The 19,070-nt window shown below is 38.1% G+C and overlaps 1 protein-coding gene across 3 annotated transcripts in view; it reads right to left on the bottom strand.

The window, feature by feature from the left end:
* Window positions 1–19,070, bottom strand: part of SYNE1 (spectrin repeat containing nuclear envelope protein 1) — a 452,863-nt gene that overhangs the window by 77,577 nt on the left and 356,216 nt on the right. For all 3 annotated transcript variants that reach the window (XM_087425127.1, XM_087425124.1, XM_087425125.1), the window contains 9 exons: window positions 18,050–18,183; window positions 17,438–17,642; window positions 15,566–15,748; window positions 14,855–15,001; window positions 11,815–11,969; window positions 11,242–11,389; window positions 8,794–8,888; window positions 5,235–5,469; window positions 3,366–3,560 (listed from right to left, as the gene is read on the bottom strand). In XM_087425127.1, coding sequence (XP_087281253.1) covers window positions 3,366–3,560; window positions 5,235–5,469; window positions 8,794–8,888; window positions 11,242–11,389; window positions 11,815–11,969; window positions 14,855–15,001; window positions 15,566–15,748; window positions 17,438–17,642; window positions 18,050–18,183 — 1,497 coding nt within the window. The remainder of the gene's footprint in view (window positions 1–3,365; window positions 3,561–5,234; window positions 5,470–8,793; window positions 8,889–11,241; window positions 11,390–11,814; window positions 11,970–14,854; window positions 15,002–15,565; window positions 15,749–17,437; window positions 17,643–18,049; window positions 18,184–19,070) is intronic.

The following is a 19,070-nucleotide window of genomic DNA, read 5'->3' as shown; positions in this document are numbered from 1 at the left end:
GGATATGGAATCTCTCTCAGGATGAGAATATGTTTGAGTAAGAGAAGTAAAATGAAATGTAAAAATAATATAACCCTGACTCTGATTCAATTCAATATATAAATAGCATGAGGCATATAAATTTGAATTGTTATAGAAGTAGAAACACACAAGTATGAAAGGCATGGCATTTGACTGGCTTTATCTTGATAAGGCTGAAACGTATGTAACAAAGGGTGAAATATATAATACGTAAAAACCCAAACAAATCAATACATGGAAGAAGAGAAAGAATGCACAATTTAAAAAATATACATCTAGTATGGCAAGTACTGATAAGTGCTCTGAAGAAGAATAAAGCAGGATAAGTGGTAGAGAGTGGCAATGTAGAATGTTCTAGACCTCTACATACTGACAAAAGAAAACACACATTATGTGGTTATGTTTTGGAAGTTACACACCAAACTGGTAACAATGGTTACCTGTAGGGAAGATGATAGAGTGTGGGTAGTGATGTATGGGAAATGTCATTTTTGACACTACATACTTCAACTATTACCTGAATTTTTTTTAATCAGATACATGTATTTCTTTTTTAATAAAAAAAAGTAAAAGAAAAAAAAGGAACCATAATGGAGATTTGATGCTTTATAGAACTCTATCTACAAATTAACTCATATCTGGTGACTCAGTGCCAACGCACATTAAATTCAACTAAACAAATCTTCTTAATTTTGTCTAGTATCCCCTGCTCCTGGCTTCCCACTCTAGCGTCACCCTCCCCAGTGCCACCACTCCCTACAACTTAAATTACTGATCTCCTAAGAAAGACAACTAGAGTTGCTTGTAGTAGTCAGCATGGTGCCAAATCATGTTACACTTTCCTTCACGTTCTCTCTTTCATCATCACTGGTCTTTTCCTGCCCGCATTCTTTCTAGCTTCTCTCCTGATGCCATATTTTCAGCACAGCAACCCACAGGCGCCATTACAACTGTCTTCTGTAAGAAGTGTTGACTAAGGTTCCTCTCTACTCAAAATGTCTTTGGTTTCTAACTGAACCAAGAGTTTGGCCCAAGAATCTCATTTATTTTTAAAATTACTTCAGGGAACTTTCTAGAGTGCATAACCATACTCCCTCTTCCCATTCATCAGAAAAAACAAACAAAATTGTCTGTCTTGGACAGATTTGTTCCAGTTCCCCTCGATTAAAAGATTTCTGTGTTCCCAGGCTACACTTAGTTAACACTAAGCTGGTGAAGGTAGCAAAAAGATCCTCTTTCTGCTTAAATGGAGCAGCATTCTCAATGAAATCATCACACACTCTGAAATCTTTCAACATGCAGTCAATAAATGTTCGTTGATTTAACAGAGAAAGGGCCAGCTTCTTATTTTTCATAATAAAATTAAGAGGTGATAGTGAAGTAGCTGAACATGCAGGGCATAGACTTATAACGACAGTATTTTTGACATATTTACTGAGAGCATTAAATTAAGAGCTAAAAATGGATAAGCAGGGGCTGGCCCAGTGGCGCAAGCGGTTAAGTGCACACGCTCCACGGCAGCGGCCCGGGGTTCGCTGGTTCGGATCCCGGGCGTGCACCAACACACTGCTTGGCAAGCCATGCTGTGGTGGCGTCCCATATAAAGTGGAGGAAGATGGGCACAGATGTTAGCCCAGGGCCAGTCTTCCTCAGCAAAAAGAGGAGGATTGGCAGATGTTAGCTCAGGGCTGATCTTCCTCACAAAAAAAAAAAAAAGAAAATGGATAAGCATTCTACCTGTGGTGAAAAAATACACTAAAATGAGGCTTTATAAACATTAGAATTTAATTTCATAAATTCTTTCTTAGGCAAATAGGACCTAGTGTATAATTCAAAATAAAATAAACTTTGAGAAGAGAAGAATAGGGATTCCCCTTACCAAGGATGGCTTGGATTCTGAAGCTATAACCAAGTCTTTTTACGACATGAATTATAAGGAAATAACTGAATGTCATGGTCTGCAAATCTATCAAAGTAAATGTTTTACACGCCAACAAACAGACCAACAAGAAAAGTAATTGCAATGACTCAGCCATCTCGCCTTATTAAGTCTTGGGAATAAATCCAAAAATCACATCACATATAATGAAAATATATGATTAATATGTTTTCTACAGAATGAGTTACAATGTTTTTAATCCTTTCCTGAAAGCACAAAATAATCAGGCATATTGTATTACTGATGAATTGTGCTATGTGCAAGTAATAGTTCTTTAACAGATGGCCAGTGGCATTTTTGATTGATTGTTTCCCAAACAGAAGGTAATATATTATTAAATAAAATTCAGTAGAATCCCAATGGGTGTGCAGATTTTAAGCACTGAAAAAAGCAAAATGTGTTCCATTAACTTTAGTTATTACTGCTGATCCAAAAATTGTGATGGGTCAAATTTAATAGATCATCTCATTGAAGTGTTGGTGATTATCAACATATATAAAATGTTAGTATTTAGCTGTGTTCACGTTTTAAAATGATAACAATATCAACAATAATTATCATCATTTATTGAGTGTTCAATACGTACTAGATACTTGGACACAGTTTACCTTCATTATTTCATTAAATCCTCACAATGCCATATGAAAGAGGTATAATTATACCCACTCTACAGACGAGGAAACTGAGGCTTAGACAGGGTGCGTTAACCAGGTTCCTCGATTTATTATCGCTTTAACTTGGGTTTATCTGAGTTTAGAGCCCATTCCCTTTTTCAGCTGCTGATTTAATTATTACATATGGACTTGGAAAGTGAGGGAGAAAAGCATATTGTGAGAGGTCTGGATAAACCTACATTTCCCTAAACTACTTGTATGATCAGTATTCTGTCTATATCCAACTAAAGGCTTAACCCACCTCCTGGAGATTTCATCTCATAACAACTCGCTTGGATAAGCTGAGATCAAATCAAGAGTACCTTCTTGGATAGGCCTTTCCTTGCTATAAAATAAGAGATCTCAATCTTGAAAACCACTTTAGAGTCTTAGATTAGGGAGTGGAATCTACTCTTTGCATTCCTGTCTGGATTTATAAAGTCATTACTTGGCTCCTGGCTTAGCACCGGCCATTAATCAGAATTCATCGCTTGGACGGTCTTATTCAACTTAAAACAAATTTGTTGGAGGATTTTCCTGAAAGACAAACTACTGACAATTGGGAAACTTTTCTAGTTCATGCAAGATAGGACGAAGTCTTAAATCAGACACAGGAGATCAAATACGGTAGGGCATGACTCGAAGATCTTTGCAATCTTTGATTTGCGGGGTAACAATGGTGGAAGAAGTCCAACTCTGAAAAGGGCTCTTTAAACAGCATCATGTCTGTAGAAGGAAAGAGCTGAACTTACTTGCAACAAGAAGGCCAGTTTTTTCTTCTGTTCCTCCAGACGCAGGCTAGCTGATTTCCACTTCTCTTGGATTTCAGTGAGTTCGGCCTGCAAGGCGGCCTCGGCCCCACTGTCGGCCGAGAGCAGGAGCTGCTTGCCAGCCTCCACGGTTAGGATGTAGCTGCCTTGCTGTCGCAGGAACACTTTTTCTTTGAACTGAAAGGAACCGTAGCTTTTTACTTTCTCATGCTTTTTCTTCGCCATTTCCCTGTTACGAGTGTTTTTAAATGACCCTAAATTTTTGCACATATAGCATGCCCTCTTTTATCCAATGAGCATTTATTGAGCTAGTACTTTGTGCATGAATGAAGCGATGTACAAATGAATGAGAATTCAAGAGGGAGAGGCTTAGTTTCCTTCCCAAGCTAAATACAGTCACAATGCAATATGAAAGCTGATTATGGGATTGATGCACAGGGAACACAGAGGGGCATCTAACTCCTGTGGGTTGCACAGAGAGGCTTCTTCAAAGTGGTAAAGGCTTCATGCGTCTTGAAAGACATATGAACACAACCAGATTAAGAGGGACCTGGTGTCATGAGAGAGTCAGAGAGAGGACATCTTCCACACAGAGAAATGAGGATGGATGAATTCACTGTAGGAGATGTGAATTCAGGAGGCGGGATGTAGTTTCCAGTGGCTGGAATATAGGATGTATGTAAAAGAGTGGTAGAAGATAAGGCAAGACCAAGCCTTGCATAGGAATTTGGTTTTTATTGTAAAAGTGACCGAGATTCACAAAAGAATATTAAGCAGGGAAGTGGTGTGTTTGGATTAGAGCACTCAGCAGTAGGGTAGCAAATGGAATGGAAGAAGGGTATATATTGGATATACTAGGACAGGTTAGGAAGCCATTGTCTATCTGGGCAAGAAATCTTGAATACCTAATCTAAGGCATTGGCAGTAGGGATGGAAACTTGAGGCATATTAGACATGGGGAGGGAGAGGAAAAGAAGAGTATAGCTCTGGAGTGACTCTAGGGTTCCTGACTGATAGATCAATAGCTGGTGATAACACTTCCTCGGCTTGGGATCATGGGATACGGACTGATGGAGAACTGTTGGTCCAGAAATCACAGGCTCTCTTGGAACCCACAGAATATATTATGTCTGTGACGCATATAGATATAAATCTAACAAGCAGTTGAATACATGAGTCGAAAGCTTGGGAGGGGAATGTGACCAGAAGATCCCAATTTGGCCTTTCTCTGCTAGTAGGGGGTCGTTGAAGCCATGTGTGTAGATGAGGTCTCTCAGAGAAGGAAGCAGAGAACAGTGACCTTCAGAGGAAGAAGAGCCCATGAAATATACTGGGAAGGACCGATGACAGCAGGAGGTATCTGTCTAAGAGGCTGGAGTCCCAAATTCCCAGGTTGGTGAAAGTAAAGGACTAGACCAGGAATGGACAAAGAGCTCAAACAGGACTGAGCCTCTTTTCTTTTCTGGAAACTTAAGCTACGTGTTTAAATTGCATTATCCATCCGTGTATACAATGTACTCATTATACACATATAAGCAATGTGTGTATAATCAATGCAAAGTTTTCCTTTCTTTGTCATTGCCTTTCCATGCATGCTGGGATTCAGTGAGCTGCTGGAAGGCCTTGGTGTGTGAAGTGGAGGTATTCTTTGTGAGAGGCTGGGCCTTACCACACTTTCATCATTAAATACGGACCTTGCAATGCAATCATTTTGTATATTTCTGTTGACATTTGAGAACAATGTTTGTCCCCACTCCAATGTCACTCCAGAATCCTTCTGAAAAACGGAGGCTACGGTAAAGTGTGCAGTGGAAATGGAGAAGAGCTTTAAAAACGTGTTTTGCACCTTACCTGCACTTCATCAAAGAGGGTCCTTGCTTGTTGCAGCGGTATTGGGACGCTTCCGAGACCACTCACAGGTAGATAGGACACTTCAACCAACCACTTACGAAGCTTTTCTGCCATCTCTCTGTAGCGTTGCCACTGGCGAATCTGGCTGTCGATGATGCCTCTCCTCTGCTGGGCCCTGCGAATTACTCCCTGCCACTGATTACTGAGAAGCGTCAATTTCAGGTTGAACTCATCCCTAGTGAAGAAATAATTACATAGGGAAGAACACTGTTATCCTGGATGTAGTTACTTAATCAACCAGTGTATACATACTTGATGACCGTGAGCCCTGAGAAGTGATCTAGGGCAGAGGTTTTCAAATATCATGCCATGATTTGTTACCAGGTCTATTGCAAGTAATTTTAAAAATTAATAACAGTTAAACTATTAGGGTTTGCAAACGGTGAGTGTTTTCATGTCTCAGCACACGTTGAAGGCATATCTATGAGGTCATTGTCATTTACTCTCTCCCTGAGTACATGAGAGGGAAGGGAGTGTAGGGAAGCAGATGCAATGAGAATGGCCCCACACTCTGAGCAAACATAGTAATGGATGCAGCATGTGACAGCATCTTGTGTGTGTTACAGCAGGAGAGAATGAGGGGCAAAGCTGATTTATAACCTCTGTCTTCAGGTAGAATTATAAGTCACTCTGGACGAACAAAACTGGGTTATTTTAGCTAGAATCGTAAGCCACTTAAATAAAATTATGTCATTTCAAAATATTTTTTAAAACTGTACTCCATAAATTCTCAGTACTGTATTCCCTCACAATAAACAGCCCTAGTCTTTAGCAAATCATTCCACATATTAATCTAAATTGCCCCTTCTATGTTTTAAGCCCACTTCACTCCGTTTTTAGAAAAATGAAAACTATCTGGCCATCACTGTTGGTATAAAGGTTGTCCATGTACTTTGAGATACTAAATTTTACTTAAGCTTTCTCAATTTCAGGCTAAAAAAAAATCTCAGATCGTCTAGTTCATTCTTCCTATCTCTGTGTTTTCTACCTTTAAAAAATGTTGGTACTACTTTATTAAATTTTCTTCAACATTTAACTTGTGGGTCTAGAACTGGTCTGTCTAGGGTCGAATAGAATAAGTTTCTTTGTGGGTTATAGTGTTAACCACACATTTTAGTAAGAAAGTGTAACATGACTTGTTTTTTCTCTTATATTAGTTTTGCTTTTCTTCCCTAGATACACTATTCTCTCCTCATGAGGGTGGCTTCAAATCTGAATTGGATTTCCTATTCTGGACTCCTATATTCTTCATAATTTCTATCATCTAGGGCCACTAAAAACTTTGATTTTGTAACCAAATATGTTATTAGTGCTTCTGGTTTTGAAAGAAAATTCTGATATTTATAATCTAATTGCAGTAGAATGAAATGTGATGAGTTAGGTTCACAAAACTCCCCCAAGCATCTCTCATCTCTGAAAATGTGGAACTCTAGGATTTGAGAATGGCCTGCAATATGAAAAGTACCCTGCATATTGCTTTCCCTCCCAGGTAACCATCCAAGATCTCTTTGGAGGCCTCGTCCTCACCTTGTAGAACCGAGCTGTCCTGAGCTACCTGCCAGCAGGAGGAATTACTTAAAACGTGACACTGTTCCCCTGCTTGAACTTGAACTCTAAAAAACACAACTTATAAATGATCTTTTAAAACACAATATATTCGTAACATGAGGCCTTCCTATCCTTAACTTGCTCTAATCTGAATTCTTTTTCACTTGCAACTTTCCAAATTATCCTTGTGTCCAATTCTCCCATTTCCATCTCTTTGGTGTTTTTCCCTAACTGTTAACATTTAAAATTTAATAGATGTTGGCTTGTGCATGAATTTTAAATTTTATTTTCCTTAATGACTCAAAGTTTTATAATATTGTTATAGAGTTGGCTAAGGGAGGGTAAAGCAAAAGATAAGTTAATTGCATTTGAATTTGTTTCATTTTGAAGGCCTTAAATTCTCAGTAAAGCTTACATTTAAGTTTGGCTTACTTAGAACAGAATAAATATGGTATCACATTTTATTATTCCAAGCTTACCCACCTAATCTTTCATGTACTCCCAAAGACATATCCACTTAAAACTAAAATTGCTTCCAAAACTTTAAAAAAAAAACTTTCAATAATGATTTATTTTCTATTCTTTTGAAAAAATACTAAGTTAATTATAATCAGAACTACTGATCCTAAATATGGGAAAGATGTACATACGTAATAAAATAAATGAGGTTTAAACTCGAAATATGACCACAGAAAGTAGATAGCATAGAGTAGATCTGGTTCCCAGGAAAGGTAAATATTGTACAATATCATCAATTCACATATCATAAATCTAAAGAGGAGCTAGGTTTTACCACTGCATTTTTTTTTTTTTTGTGAGGAAGATTAGCCCTGAGCTAACATCCATTGCCAATCCTCCTCTTTTCACTGTGAAAGATTGGTCCTGGGCTAACATCCGTGCCCATCTTCCTCTACTTTATATGGGACACCGCCACAGCATGGCTTGACAAGTGGTGCATAGGTCCGTGCCTGGGATCCGAACCTGTGAACCCTGGGCTGCCGAAGCAGAGCTTGCGAAATTAACCACCATGCCACCGGGTTGGCCCCACCTCTGCATTTTGTGTGTGTGTGTGTGTGTGAGGAAGATCAGCCCTGAGCTAACATCTGGTGCCAATCCTCTTCTTTTTGCCGAGGAAGATTAGCCCTGGGCTAACATCCATGCCCATCTTCCTCTAGATTTTTATATGGGACGCCACCACAGCATGGCTTGACAAGTGGTGCGTCGGTGCGCACCCGGGATCTGAACCTGCAGACCCCCGGCTGCCGAAGCGGAGTGTGCACACTTAACCGCTGCGCCACCAGGCTGGCCCCCTCTGCATTTTTAATAAAGAGATAAACTGCTAAGTAAATGAAGAGGCAGCAGAATTTCAGGTTGAGTGTAATTTGACTTAAGCTAGCAAACCACAGTCAAACCTGGAGGAATTATCATGGTACATGCAAGCTGGCTGCTCCTGACTACAAACCAGATTCACGAATTCTACGCTTGATTCTGCTGCTACGTAGTTACGTAACCTTGGTCCAGTCAGTCCATATTTCTGGGCCTCAAATTTTCATCTATACATAAGAGAGATGGTCTAATGATCTCTGTGTTCCTTTGAGGAATAAAATTTCTGTATTTGTATGAGATATTAGAAGCATCTGTTCACAAACCATTGATACAATTCATTCTGATCTATTCATTAATTCCAGTCTCCTACAGACGATTAGAGAAAGTTGGCTAGGTGATTTTCAATTACTGTATATCCTTCATATAATATAATAGCCATTCTTTAAAAAAATTCAATGCTCAGTCATTTCAGAGATTCAGACAAGCCTTTCCTCCAATTACGGAGGCTCCAATGCAGTACAATTGCCTTAGGAAGATTAGAAATATGCCCTCTAATCTGCTCATTAAAAAGAAAATGACTAGTTGACTAGAACCTTTCTTCATAATAATATATCAAGGATCTTACCTGTCATCAACTTGACCTTGTTCTAGAAGACGTTGCCCATCAACAATGATCGAGTGCAAAATCTGCTGACGACTGAACATCTCTGCTTGAAACAACTATTATTTTAAAAAAAGAAGAACATACATTAGAGTTCCTAATTTTATTGAGAAGCTTTCTAATAACTTTCCAAAAATTCTGGTTTTAGCAAGGCTATGAAAAATATCTCCAGTTGAACAGGATAGGTATGAAATCCCGCAATGTAGGAATATGTATTTTTAAATAATCAATTAAGATATCCTTAAAGATAAAGTTTAGTTTTTGTTTATTGAAATTAAGTGGCTAAAAGTAGAATTATGTTTCCCTTTGTCTTTGAAAATCACTGAATAAAGTTAACACAGAATTTGTACTCCAGTTTATTTTGTATGCAGACTATGGTCCATTTTCTGACAGAGAATAGCTTCAACTTTTAAAAAGTTGAAGAATGGAAAAAAACCCCACACTTTTTCTTTTTTCAGACTCACTGTTTCTCAATTTAATTTGGTTAATTAGATTATTTAAAGTATAACTTGGTTACTTTTATTATTTTTACAGACTTGTGCAACCATCACCACGATCAATTTTAGACCGTTTTCATTACCCCAAAATGAACTCTATACTCATTAGCAATCACTACCCACTTACTCCCAGCCCCCCAGCCCTAGGCAACCACTAATCTATTTTCTGTTTCTATGGAGTTGCCTACTGTGGACATTTCATAGAAATGGAATAATTCAATGTGCTGTCTATTGTGACTGGTCTCTTTCCACTTAGCATAATGTTTTCAAGGTTGATCCATGTTGCATTATGTATCAGTACCACATTCCTTTTTATTGCTGAATGGTATTCCATTGCACGGGTATACCATATTTTATTTATTTATTCATCAGTTGATGATATTTGGGTTGTTTCCACTTTTTGGCTATTATGAAGAACGTCACTACAAACAGTATACTTGCACCATTTTTCTGTGGGCACTTATTTTCATTTCTCTTGGGTATATACCCAGGATTGGAAATATTGGATCACATGCTAACTCCATGTTTAACATTCTGAGGAACTGCCAAATTTTTTTCCAAAGGAGCATCACCATTTTACATTCCCACCAGCAATGTATGAGGATTCCAATTTCTCTCCATCCTCATCAACACTTATTGGTATCTTTTTCATTGTAGCCATCCTGGTGGGTGTGAAATGATATCATATTGTAGTTTTGATTCATTGTCTTTTATTTCATTATTCATGAACTTGATAAAACCGGACTTAAAACTACCTTACACATGTTTAAATTCTCTACATTTTAAATTTAAGCAAAATGCTTTAAAATAAGTATCCCTCTCTTTTAAGTTCTGTATTAAGTTTTTCTCTGCTTTTAGGTAACTACTATTTCTCCATTTAAGCCAGTCCTGGTGGTCTAGCGGTTAAGATTCGGCACTCTCACCATCGCAGCCCAGGTTCATTTCCCATTCAGGGAACCACACCACCCATCTGTCATTGTCATACTGTGGCAGTTGTGTGTGGCTGTGATGCTGAAAGCTATGCCACCGGGATTTCAAATACCAGCAGGGTCACCCATGGTGGACAGGTTTCAGCAGAGTTTCCAAACTAGACAGACTAGCAAGGACCTGGCGACCCACTTTCAAAAAGCTGGCCATGAAAATCCTACGAATAGCAGTGGAGCATTGTCTGATACAGCGCCAGAGGGTGAGAGGATGGTGCGAAAAGACCAGGCAGGGATCCAGTCACTAGGAGTTGGAATCGACCAATGGCACTAACAACAGCAAATTTCTCCATTTGTATATATTTCATAAAAGCATGGAGCAACTTAGTTACACCAGTAAATAGCAAAATAGAGACTAACAGCAAATTAATTAATCTGCTTTTTTATCTAGTTCTCTCTCAGTGTCTCTTGAGAAATAATTATAATGCAATTTGATCAAGTGGTACACTCAGAAATATTTGGTAGCTGGATTCTTTAGTATAAAATGCATATACGTTTTCTAAAGAACACACAATTTTCATTTATTAAAGACTTTTGATTAAAGCATAAATTCTTAAGCAACTAGCCTGGGCAATATTAATGTAGTCTGTAACTCAATTTGAAAGTCGTCTTTCTGAATTTCTTCCACACACCCCCTCTGCGTCCCCTCTCAACCCCCATAAGTAGATTTTTACCACGATTCTGGTACTATCGATTGCAGGGTATTGAAGGCTGCCATATGCTTATAACCAACTACGGAGCAAAGAACTGGACCACATTTTTGTAATTAAGATATCAAAACCTCAACCGTAAGAAAGAAGGCAAAAACAACGCATGCATTTGGGCAGACTTGCCACAAGAGACAGCAGTTTAATTCCTTCACACGGCATTTTGCAGCATCTTCCAAAGGCCTAAAACTATTCTATTACCCCAAATCGACTGGCATAACTCACCTCATGTGCTCTCTGCTGCTCCAAAAGATGCTGATAATTGCCCGAAATCTCTACTGCTAACTTTTGTTCCGTTTGAACCAGGAATTCCATCCATGTTTCACATTTTTCCAAGAAAGTCTGATGTTGAAGCAAAAATGACTGTAACTTACTAGAGAACAAAGGAAAAAGAAGAATGGTCATGTGGTTGCTTATTTTTATATCTTTAGCATATAAAACTGGATTTAATATTCTCTGTCTCCAATACTAATTTGACCACCACAAGGCTTTCATGCTAGGTAGTAAAATTGAAAAAAAGAAAATTGAAGAAAAAATAAAAGTTTAAAATGGTAAGTTTTACAAATGATAAAATTATGTATCTTTAATATACTCATGTGAAAAATATTTCTATTTTTGGACTAAAACAATATTTAGTAGATTAAACATAGGAAACCACTTCACAATGTGAGTTTCCCAATTTTAGTTCAAATTTTGTGAGTATCATTGGCAAGACCTATAATTTATAAATATAGACAAATCATGAACTGATTTCTGCTGATATATCAGAGTGGCTGAAACATCTCTTGGTGCCTCTACCTGAATCTTTCTGTCGTCTGGGAGGAGATCAGAGACCAGTGTCGGTTCAGATTCTGCATCCGTTTGATCTCTTTGTCATTTAGGGGTAACCGGTAGCCGAGCTCGTTCAGACGGTCTAAATCTGGGGCCATGCTGCTGAATTTTAACATCTGCCCCTGAAAGCAAGATTTAATAGCAGGTTTAGCACCATGGTCAGAAAAGGCAGAGCTCTTTCAAAATGTGCAGTGAACTTTTGATTTCAGGAAGAAGCTAGTCTTTAGTCTCCTATGCGTTTCTAGGCCACTTACTTGCAATCTCCGGAGCTGTAAGCAAACAAATGGGCAGAGGATATGAACGGACATTTTTCCAAAGAAGATATACAGATGGCCAACTGGCATATGAAAAGATGCTCAACATCACCAATTATTAGGGAAATGCAAATCAAAACTACAATGAGATATCACCTCACGCCTGTCAGAATGGCCATTATTAAAAAGATAAGAAATAATAAGTGTTGGAGAGGATGTGGAGAAAAGGGACCCCTCACACACTGCTGGTGGGAATGCAAACTGGTGCAGCCACTATGGAAAACAGTACGGGGATTTCTTAAAAAATTAAAAATAGAACTACCATACGATCCAGCTATTCCACTACTGGGTATTTATCCAAAGAACATGAAATCAATAATTCAAAAAGATTTATGCACCCTTATGTTCATCACAGCATTATTTACAATAGCCAAGACGTGGAAGCAACCCAAGTGCCCGTCAACAGATGAATAGATAAAGAAGATGTGAGATATATATATAATGGAACACTACTCAGCCATAAAAAGATGAAATCGTGCCATTTGCAACAACATGGGTGGACCTTGAGGGTATTCTGTTGGGTGAAATAAGTCAGACAGAGAAAGACAAATACCATACGATTTTACTCATATGTGGAAGATAAGCAAACACATGGAAAAAGAGAACAGATTGGTGGTTACTAGAGGGGAAAGGGGTGGTAGGGGGGTGAAAGGGGTAAAGGGGCACATATGTATGGTGACGGATAAAAAGTAGACTATTGGTGGTGAGCACGATGCAGACTACACAGAAACCGGTATATAACAATGTACACCTGAAATTACACAATGTTATAAATCAATATGACCTCCATAAAATAATATATATATATAAAAAAAGGAAAGCTGCGTCTCCTAATCTGCTTCCTTCCACTGCTGTTGCTGATGCTGCTACAGCCACTCACCACTCTTTACTGAACATTTAGGAGTTTATGTCTTATTTACGTAAATAATCAAGTATTATTTACTTGATTTCTTTACTCATAAGTAATTCTTGATAGAACTGATAAAGGATGAAAATTATGCTGATGACTGAAAAGGTTTATTTCTTACCCTTCATAGGTCATTTATCCATGCTAATCTGCTCCCTTATTATTTAATAATAACAATAATAGTTATAATAGTGATAGCTAACATTTATTGAGCACTTAATATGAACCAAGCATGTTAAATGAGCTTTACAGGTAATAACTCATTTTATCCTCAAAACAATCCCACTAGGTAAGTACCAATACTATTCCCACTTTACAATGAGAAAAAGAGGCCCAGAAATTTTAATTGCTCAGGCTACCCAGCTAGTAAGTGGAGAGCTGCACAAACAAGAACTGTTGGATTCTTGCTAGATGGAATATAATCCCACTTGAGCTGTGAAATTACCACACATTATCTTAAAAGCTTCAGTTTTAGGTCCTTGACCCCAATCCCAAAGTGGATGAGACTCAACTGAGAAAGCAGTCTATGCTTTCAGACCTCTTTCCTCCCTTCAAACACAGGACAAAGCTGCCTCTTTTAGTTTTCCTGCGAGCATCCATAACTCCATCTAGGAAATTGTTACAGGAAGGAGAAAATGTCAGGACGCCTTTGGCTGTGTGTTTTTTCTCTTTGCATGCTCTGCAAAAGGCTGGTAACTCTGAAGAAAGAATAAATTTTTCCAACAGTTGAAGCCAAAGCATAACTATTAGATGGCAGAATTTCCATGGGTAGACATCAGCAGTGAACGAAACTGACATGACACTCCTTCGTTCTCATGGTGCTTACAGAGGGTAAGATACTATTCCAATAGTAGAGAGAACAACAGTAGTCATCTAATCACATGAACATAATTAAATGGTATGATAAACCATTGAAGGAAATGAATAGCGTGCTATGAAAGTGTGTCCCTGGGAAGCCTGACCATGGACAGAGCAAAAGCTTTCCTAAGAGAGAGCTATTGAATAAAATGACCAGGAAGTTATTCCTATCAGTGGTGGGGGTCGGGGGTGGGGGGACGACAAGAAAAGAATTCCAGACAGAGGGAACATCATGCACACAGATGACAGATGCCGGGAAGCCCTGTGGCTCCCAAGTGGGTGGAGGATGCGATGGACAGTGGTGAAGACGAGCTCCTCAGGAAGGAGGAAGCCAGGTTATGCTGGGCCTGATAATCCACATAGATCTTTATCCCGGGAGCAATGGCAACCCATGGAGGGTTTTAAGCAGAGGAATAATATGATAAAATTTGCATCTCTATTGTATTATTTTATTTACTTTACTAAATGTTTAAATAGTTCATAATTAAGTAAAACCCTTTAAAAGAAAAAGATAATTCTGGCAGTTATGGGTCAGAGGGAGAGCAGTGCCTTGAAGAAGACCCATGGAGGCTGAGAGAGAGATTGCGTAGTTTAAATGAGGGGTGGATGAGGATAGAGATAGAAGGTTCAAGAGCTATGAAGGAGGTGATGGACTGGGCATGGGGAGGGACTAGTGGTAGAAAAAAAGAGGAGCGAGGTGGAATGCTAAGAATGCTCCTGGCTGGGCTGCCATCACAGGCTGTGAAATCAGCTTGTGCTCATTGCCAGCACAGAGTTCACTCCTCTCAGAAGAGCAATAAAGCAGAGCTGTAAGAGTTTCCTTGGGAGCTCAAAATAAAAAAGTAGGCCTGTCAGGAGTTCTGAGTTTTCCTTAAGATTTTGAGGACAGACGATAGAAGATCTGGGACTAGGATTTGAACACACTTACCTTAAGTTCTTCCATCCTCTCCTGGATGGTCGAGAGGTCAGATGAGTGGCTAGGGTCCTGCCCTTGTCGTATGTCTTCAGCTTCTACTATCCAGGCCTCCAAAGCTTCTAAACTCTTGGTGAAAGTTTCATAGTCAAGAACTCCAGCCTTTTTTTCACAAAAGAAAATTGGTATTTAGAAATCTAGTAAAAGGGTAAATGGATATTGAAATTATTTTTCATATTCTTGTGTCAAATTGCCATTCTCAAGATGCCATTCCTAAAGACACAAGGCTACAAATGATTTAAATTTTCTTCTCTTTATTAATGTAATTCTTCTAAAACTTAGAATTATTTCTATGTACCATTAATTAAATAACCAATGAAAGTTATTTTTATATACATTATCAAACAGAAATATATTCTGATTCTTGCAAAAACTTGTTATATAAAGAATGTTAATATTAAAGCTACTTAGTATTTATTAATTGAACATATTTGACTCAGTACCACAGAAGGAAGCATTGGTTTGGGGCAAAATTACACGGTAAGGAACAGTGCAAGACTCCAACCTCCTCTTGTCCCCAGTGGAACTTTCAAGTTTGTTTACTTTTTAATTCTTTGGTCTTGAAGGAGAGATTGCCTCAATGATGAAAAATTCCTCTTTTTCTATGTTTATGCCCAGACATTATAGAACACCCCATTTATAACATACTGGATATGGGCTCTGTACCTGTAACATAGTCTGCTGTTTGCAAAGAGCCTGTTCTAGTGCACTCAGGTGTTGACTCAAAGAGAGCTGATCAGATTGAATGGCTGATGCTGCCGAAGCATCCACTTGTTGCTTGAGTTGCTCTCCCAGCTCATGGAGAACAAAAAGGGAATCCTTAACTGTCCCCAGTCCTTTGAGGAGGTCCTACAGGAGATGCAAATATACCCATCACAAAACAACATGTTAAGTATCCTCCTTATTATAAACAATCAGCAAAGGGTCACACATCTGGAAACACTCAATTCTTATTTGTCAAATTATTGCACTGAATATCCTTCACCTGCAGAAAAAATCATCAAGAATCGAATCTAATTTTAAAAAATTAACAGTTTTGAAAATATATGTACTATTCTGATAAGAAAAGCCACATAGGTTCATTGTAGGACGTTGCGGAAATGCAGAAAAACATACATAAACAAGAAAAAATATTATGTATAAGCAGAGCAGATAACTGGAAACATTTTGGCAGCTTTTCCTGGCTTCTTCATGTAATGGTATCAAACGAAAAACACAGTGCTACATTTTAGCATTTTCTACTTAATATTATACACAGACGGGATGAGTTTGTCAACAGTATCGTCTGTATGCGTGGTCCCATTGCAGTGGTTATGATTGACCCTCCTATCTCAGTGGGGTGTAGAACCCTCACAATGATGAGCAGGGATGAGAGTTGACTGTATCTCCATTTTTTTCCCGTAGCATCTCTTGCTTCCACTTTTCGAGACCCTCTTATACGCTCAAAATGATAAGCCAATGGAAATCCCCTGTTTCTGGTTTCCATCTATCACTTAGAGATGACAAACGACTGGTTCTTCTACCTGCTCCTGATGCCCCACCACCCATGGTGGAGAGAGCACAGCTGCTCTGCCTATGCAGTCACTGCTGAGAGAGGAAGAGAAGCAAAGGGCAACTTTAATCTTGACACAGAGATTAGAAAATCCACAGAAATAACATGGATCCCTACACTCTAAAACAGGTATGTCTCAACTCAGGAGGACTGAAAATTGAAAATGACCAATCTTGTGAGGAAAAACTATGTGGAAGGAAAAAAAAAAAGCACTGAATTATCTTTACTTTAAATATTAAACTTGAGCTTTAAAGTGATCATTCATTATTCATGTGAAGGTATTAGAACCAGTTAAACTTTGATTTATGTGCTTTTTATAACTTGCCTAATTCTAATAAACTGATTGGGGAAAGTTTATTAGAAGATCTTTGAAACAAGTTCATTAAAATAAAGACAAATAAGGGCAAATAGTAAGAACCACGTAATGGGTGAAACAAGAGAAGAATAGTTCTTGAAAACCTTAAGTAGGTTATTGGCAATTACAGTGAAAAGAAGAAATATTAAAAAGCTATTAAAAAGAAGCATATCCATAAATCAGGAGTGAAAGGCTTCTTTCTACCATTAAATTCTTAGAAGAAACAATGTTGATGCTTACATAAGAGATAATGACCCTAAATGGATAATACCTTTAACAGTGGATTTTTAAAAAATATAACATTACTCGCCATATGGTCATTTCTTGTATTGACCATCTCTGTAAAAACAGATACCCTAAACCTTTCACATGGATTGTATCCCATTAGGAAAAACGGGAAAACAACTCATCTTAAAAAAATGAAACAATGGGAGGGCCTCTTAAATCTGATACATGTGTAACTGTGTTCTGAAAACCTAGCAGGCTCTTTGATACTTCAAACAATTATTTTTGGATAGTTGTCTCACATACTCAGACAGACTGAAAGCTTACACACATCAGGACTAGCCCTGCTAAGCTTGCGAAGCCTAAGAAAGGTATGCCGGGAGAGCACCATAGTTTCTGAACATACGTTGCAATCTTGAATCCATGTAGCAACTTCATCATCAGCGATGTCCCTGTCAGTGGCTGCCTTCAAGAGCTCATTGGTTCGATCCTCCTGCTGCTGAACTGTAGATGTACACTGTTTGGAGTAGTCCTTGTATCTTTGCCAAAGCTGAAGTAGGGCCTTGCTGGAGTGCAGCTGCTCAGCAATCTCTTCCAGTAAGTTATTCCATCTGGAAACAACAGCCAACACTCAAGGGCAGATTACCACCTCTCACCAAACGCTATTATTTACTGTTTTATTTTTCATGATCTTGGTTCACATGAATATGGAAATAATGCAAGGATGTCTCATTTCTATCTAACATCATAAAAAGTAACATTTCACACTCATATCTCAAGGGTAGATAGTAGGACTGAGGTCAATCTGGGGTATTTAGCAGTTCTAATTTCTTTCTAAATATCTTCGGTACATTTACTTACCCTTAAATTCATTTTGTGAAAATTAAAACATTAAAAGAATAGAGCTCAACAATAAAGCTCACATTCAAAATGCCAGCAAGTTTTAATTGTATCATTATTTATAATAAGGTTGTGATATAAATAATGCATAACAGTGTAAAATTAGCATGTTCCATACCTCATATGGACTTCTTTCAGTGTATTGCTAAGAGTTTCTGTCACAGGTGGGTGACACTCTTTTAATAGTTGGTTGGTGACAGAGCCAAATTTCTCTAAGCTCTTTTCTTGTTTTTCTAGATCATCTTGAAGATTCTGCCCAAAGAAAAAGTGCCACAGATGACATGACAGGATCTAAATTCTAATCATAAAATTTAAAAGTAATTTATAGTTGTCTCCATAAATATGCACATAAAAATACATAAGCCATGACTTTGCCCCAATGCCTCATAAGCTTTCGTTAGATAACCATTTCTTCTCTTTTATGATTTTGTTCCTATTGGTGTGAGAAGAGACTCTTAACCATTAAGCCTTCTTATAGTGGCATCTGGAATGCTGCTGTAAAAGGTTACATAGGGGATCATTGTCCATCATCTAGTGGGAAGCTATGGTGGTGGTATTCGCGTAATATGTTGCACTGTGGTTCTCTTTGCCGCTACAAGTCAATACCCAGGTGTCTATTTTATTAAGTACCTAGAGTTGTTCTACCAGAACCTCCTGATAATTAGACTTTAAGAAGTCAAGGGCTTTCTGAGTATCATCTCTAAGTTCTACCTCTGGGTGTTCTTCCTTCCAAGGAATATTTATTAGACAGGCTATAGCCTTGGCAGAGTCTTCTACCAAGGGCCAGTGAAAGAACTTGAAGAAAGATATTTCCCTGGAAATACTGCTGAAGTGATAGACTCAATTTTAGGAAAACTCCATAGGTGAAGTAGGCTACAAAAATCCAGTCCTCTTTAACACTGATATCTGATTGCCATCAAATCAAAATATGCAAGGAAAAGACCCTGAATCCTTTCATATCTTAAGATAGCATTTGCAGGTATTAAACACAGAATAGGCTAAATTAAAAGTACATCTAACCTCCTCAAAGTTATAAAGTGTGTTTTTAAACTTAATAAGTTTTAACGATTCTTAGTATTCTCAACAAGTATTTAAGGTTGAAAGAAATTATATATACACATTTTATTTTTCCTCCCTTC

Source organism: Ceratotherium simum, chromosome 38 (genome assembly GCF_057802395.1).
Source record: "Ceratotherium simum simum isolate JZ-2026a chromosome 38, ASM5780239v1, whole genome shotgun sequence".
Taxonomy (NCBI): domain Eukaryota; kingdom Metazoa; phylum Chordata; class Mammalia; order Perissodactyla; family Rhinocerotidae; genus Ceratotherium; species Ceratotherium simum.
This window is presented reverse-complemented; position numbering and strand designations above follow the sequence as displayed.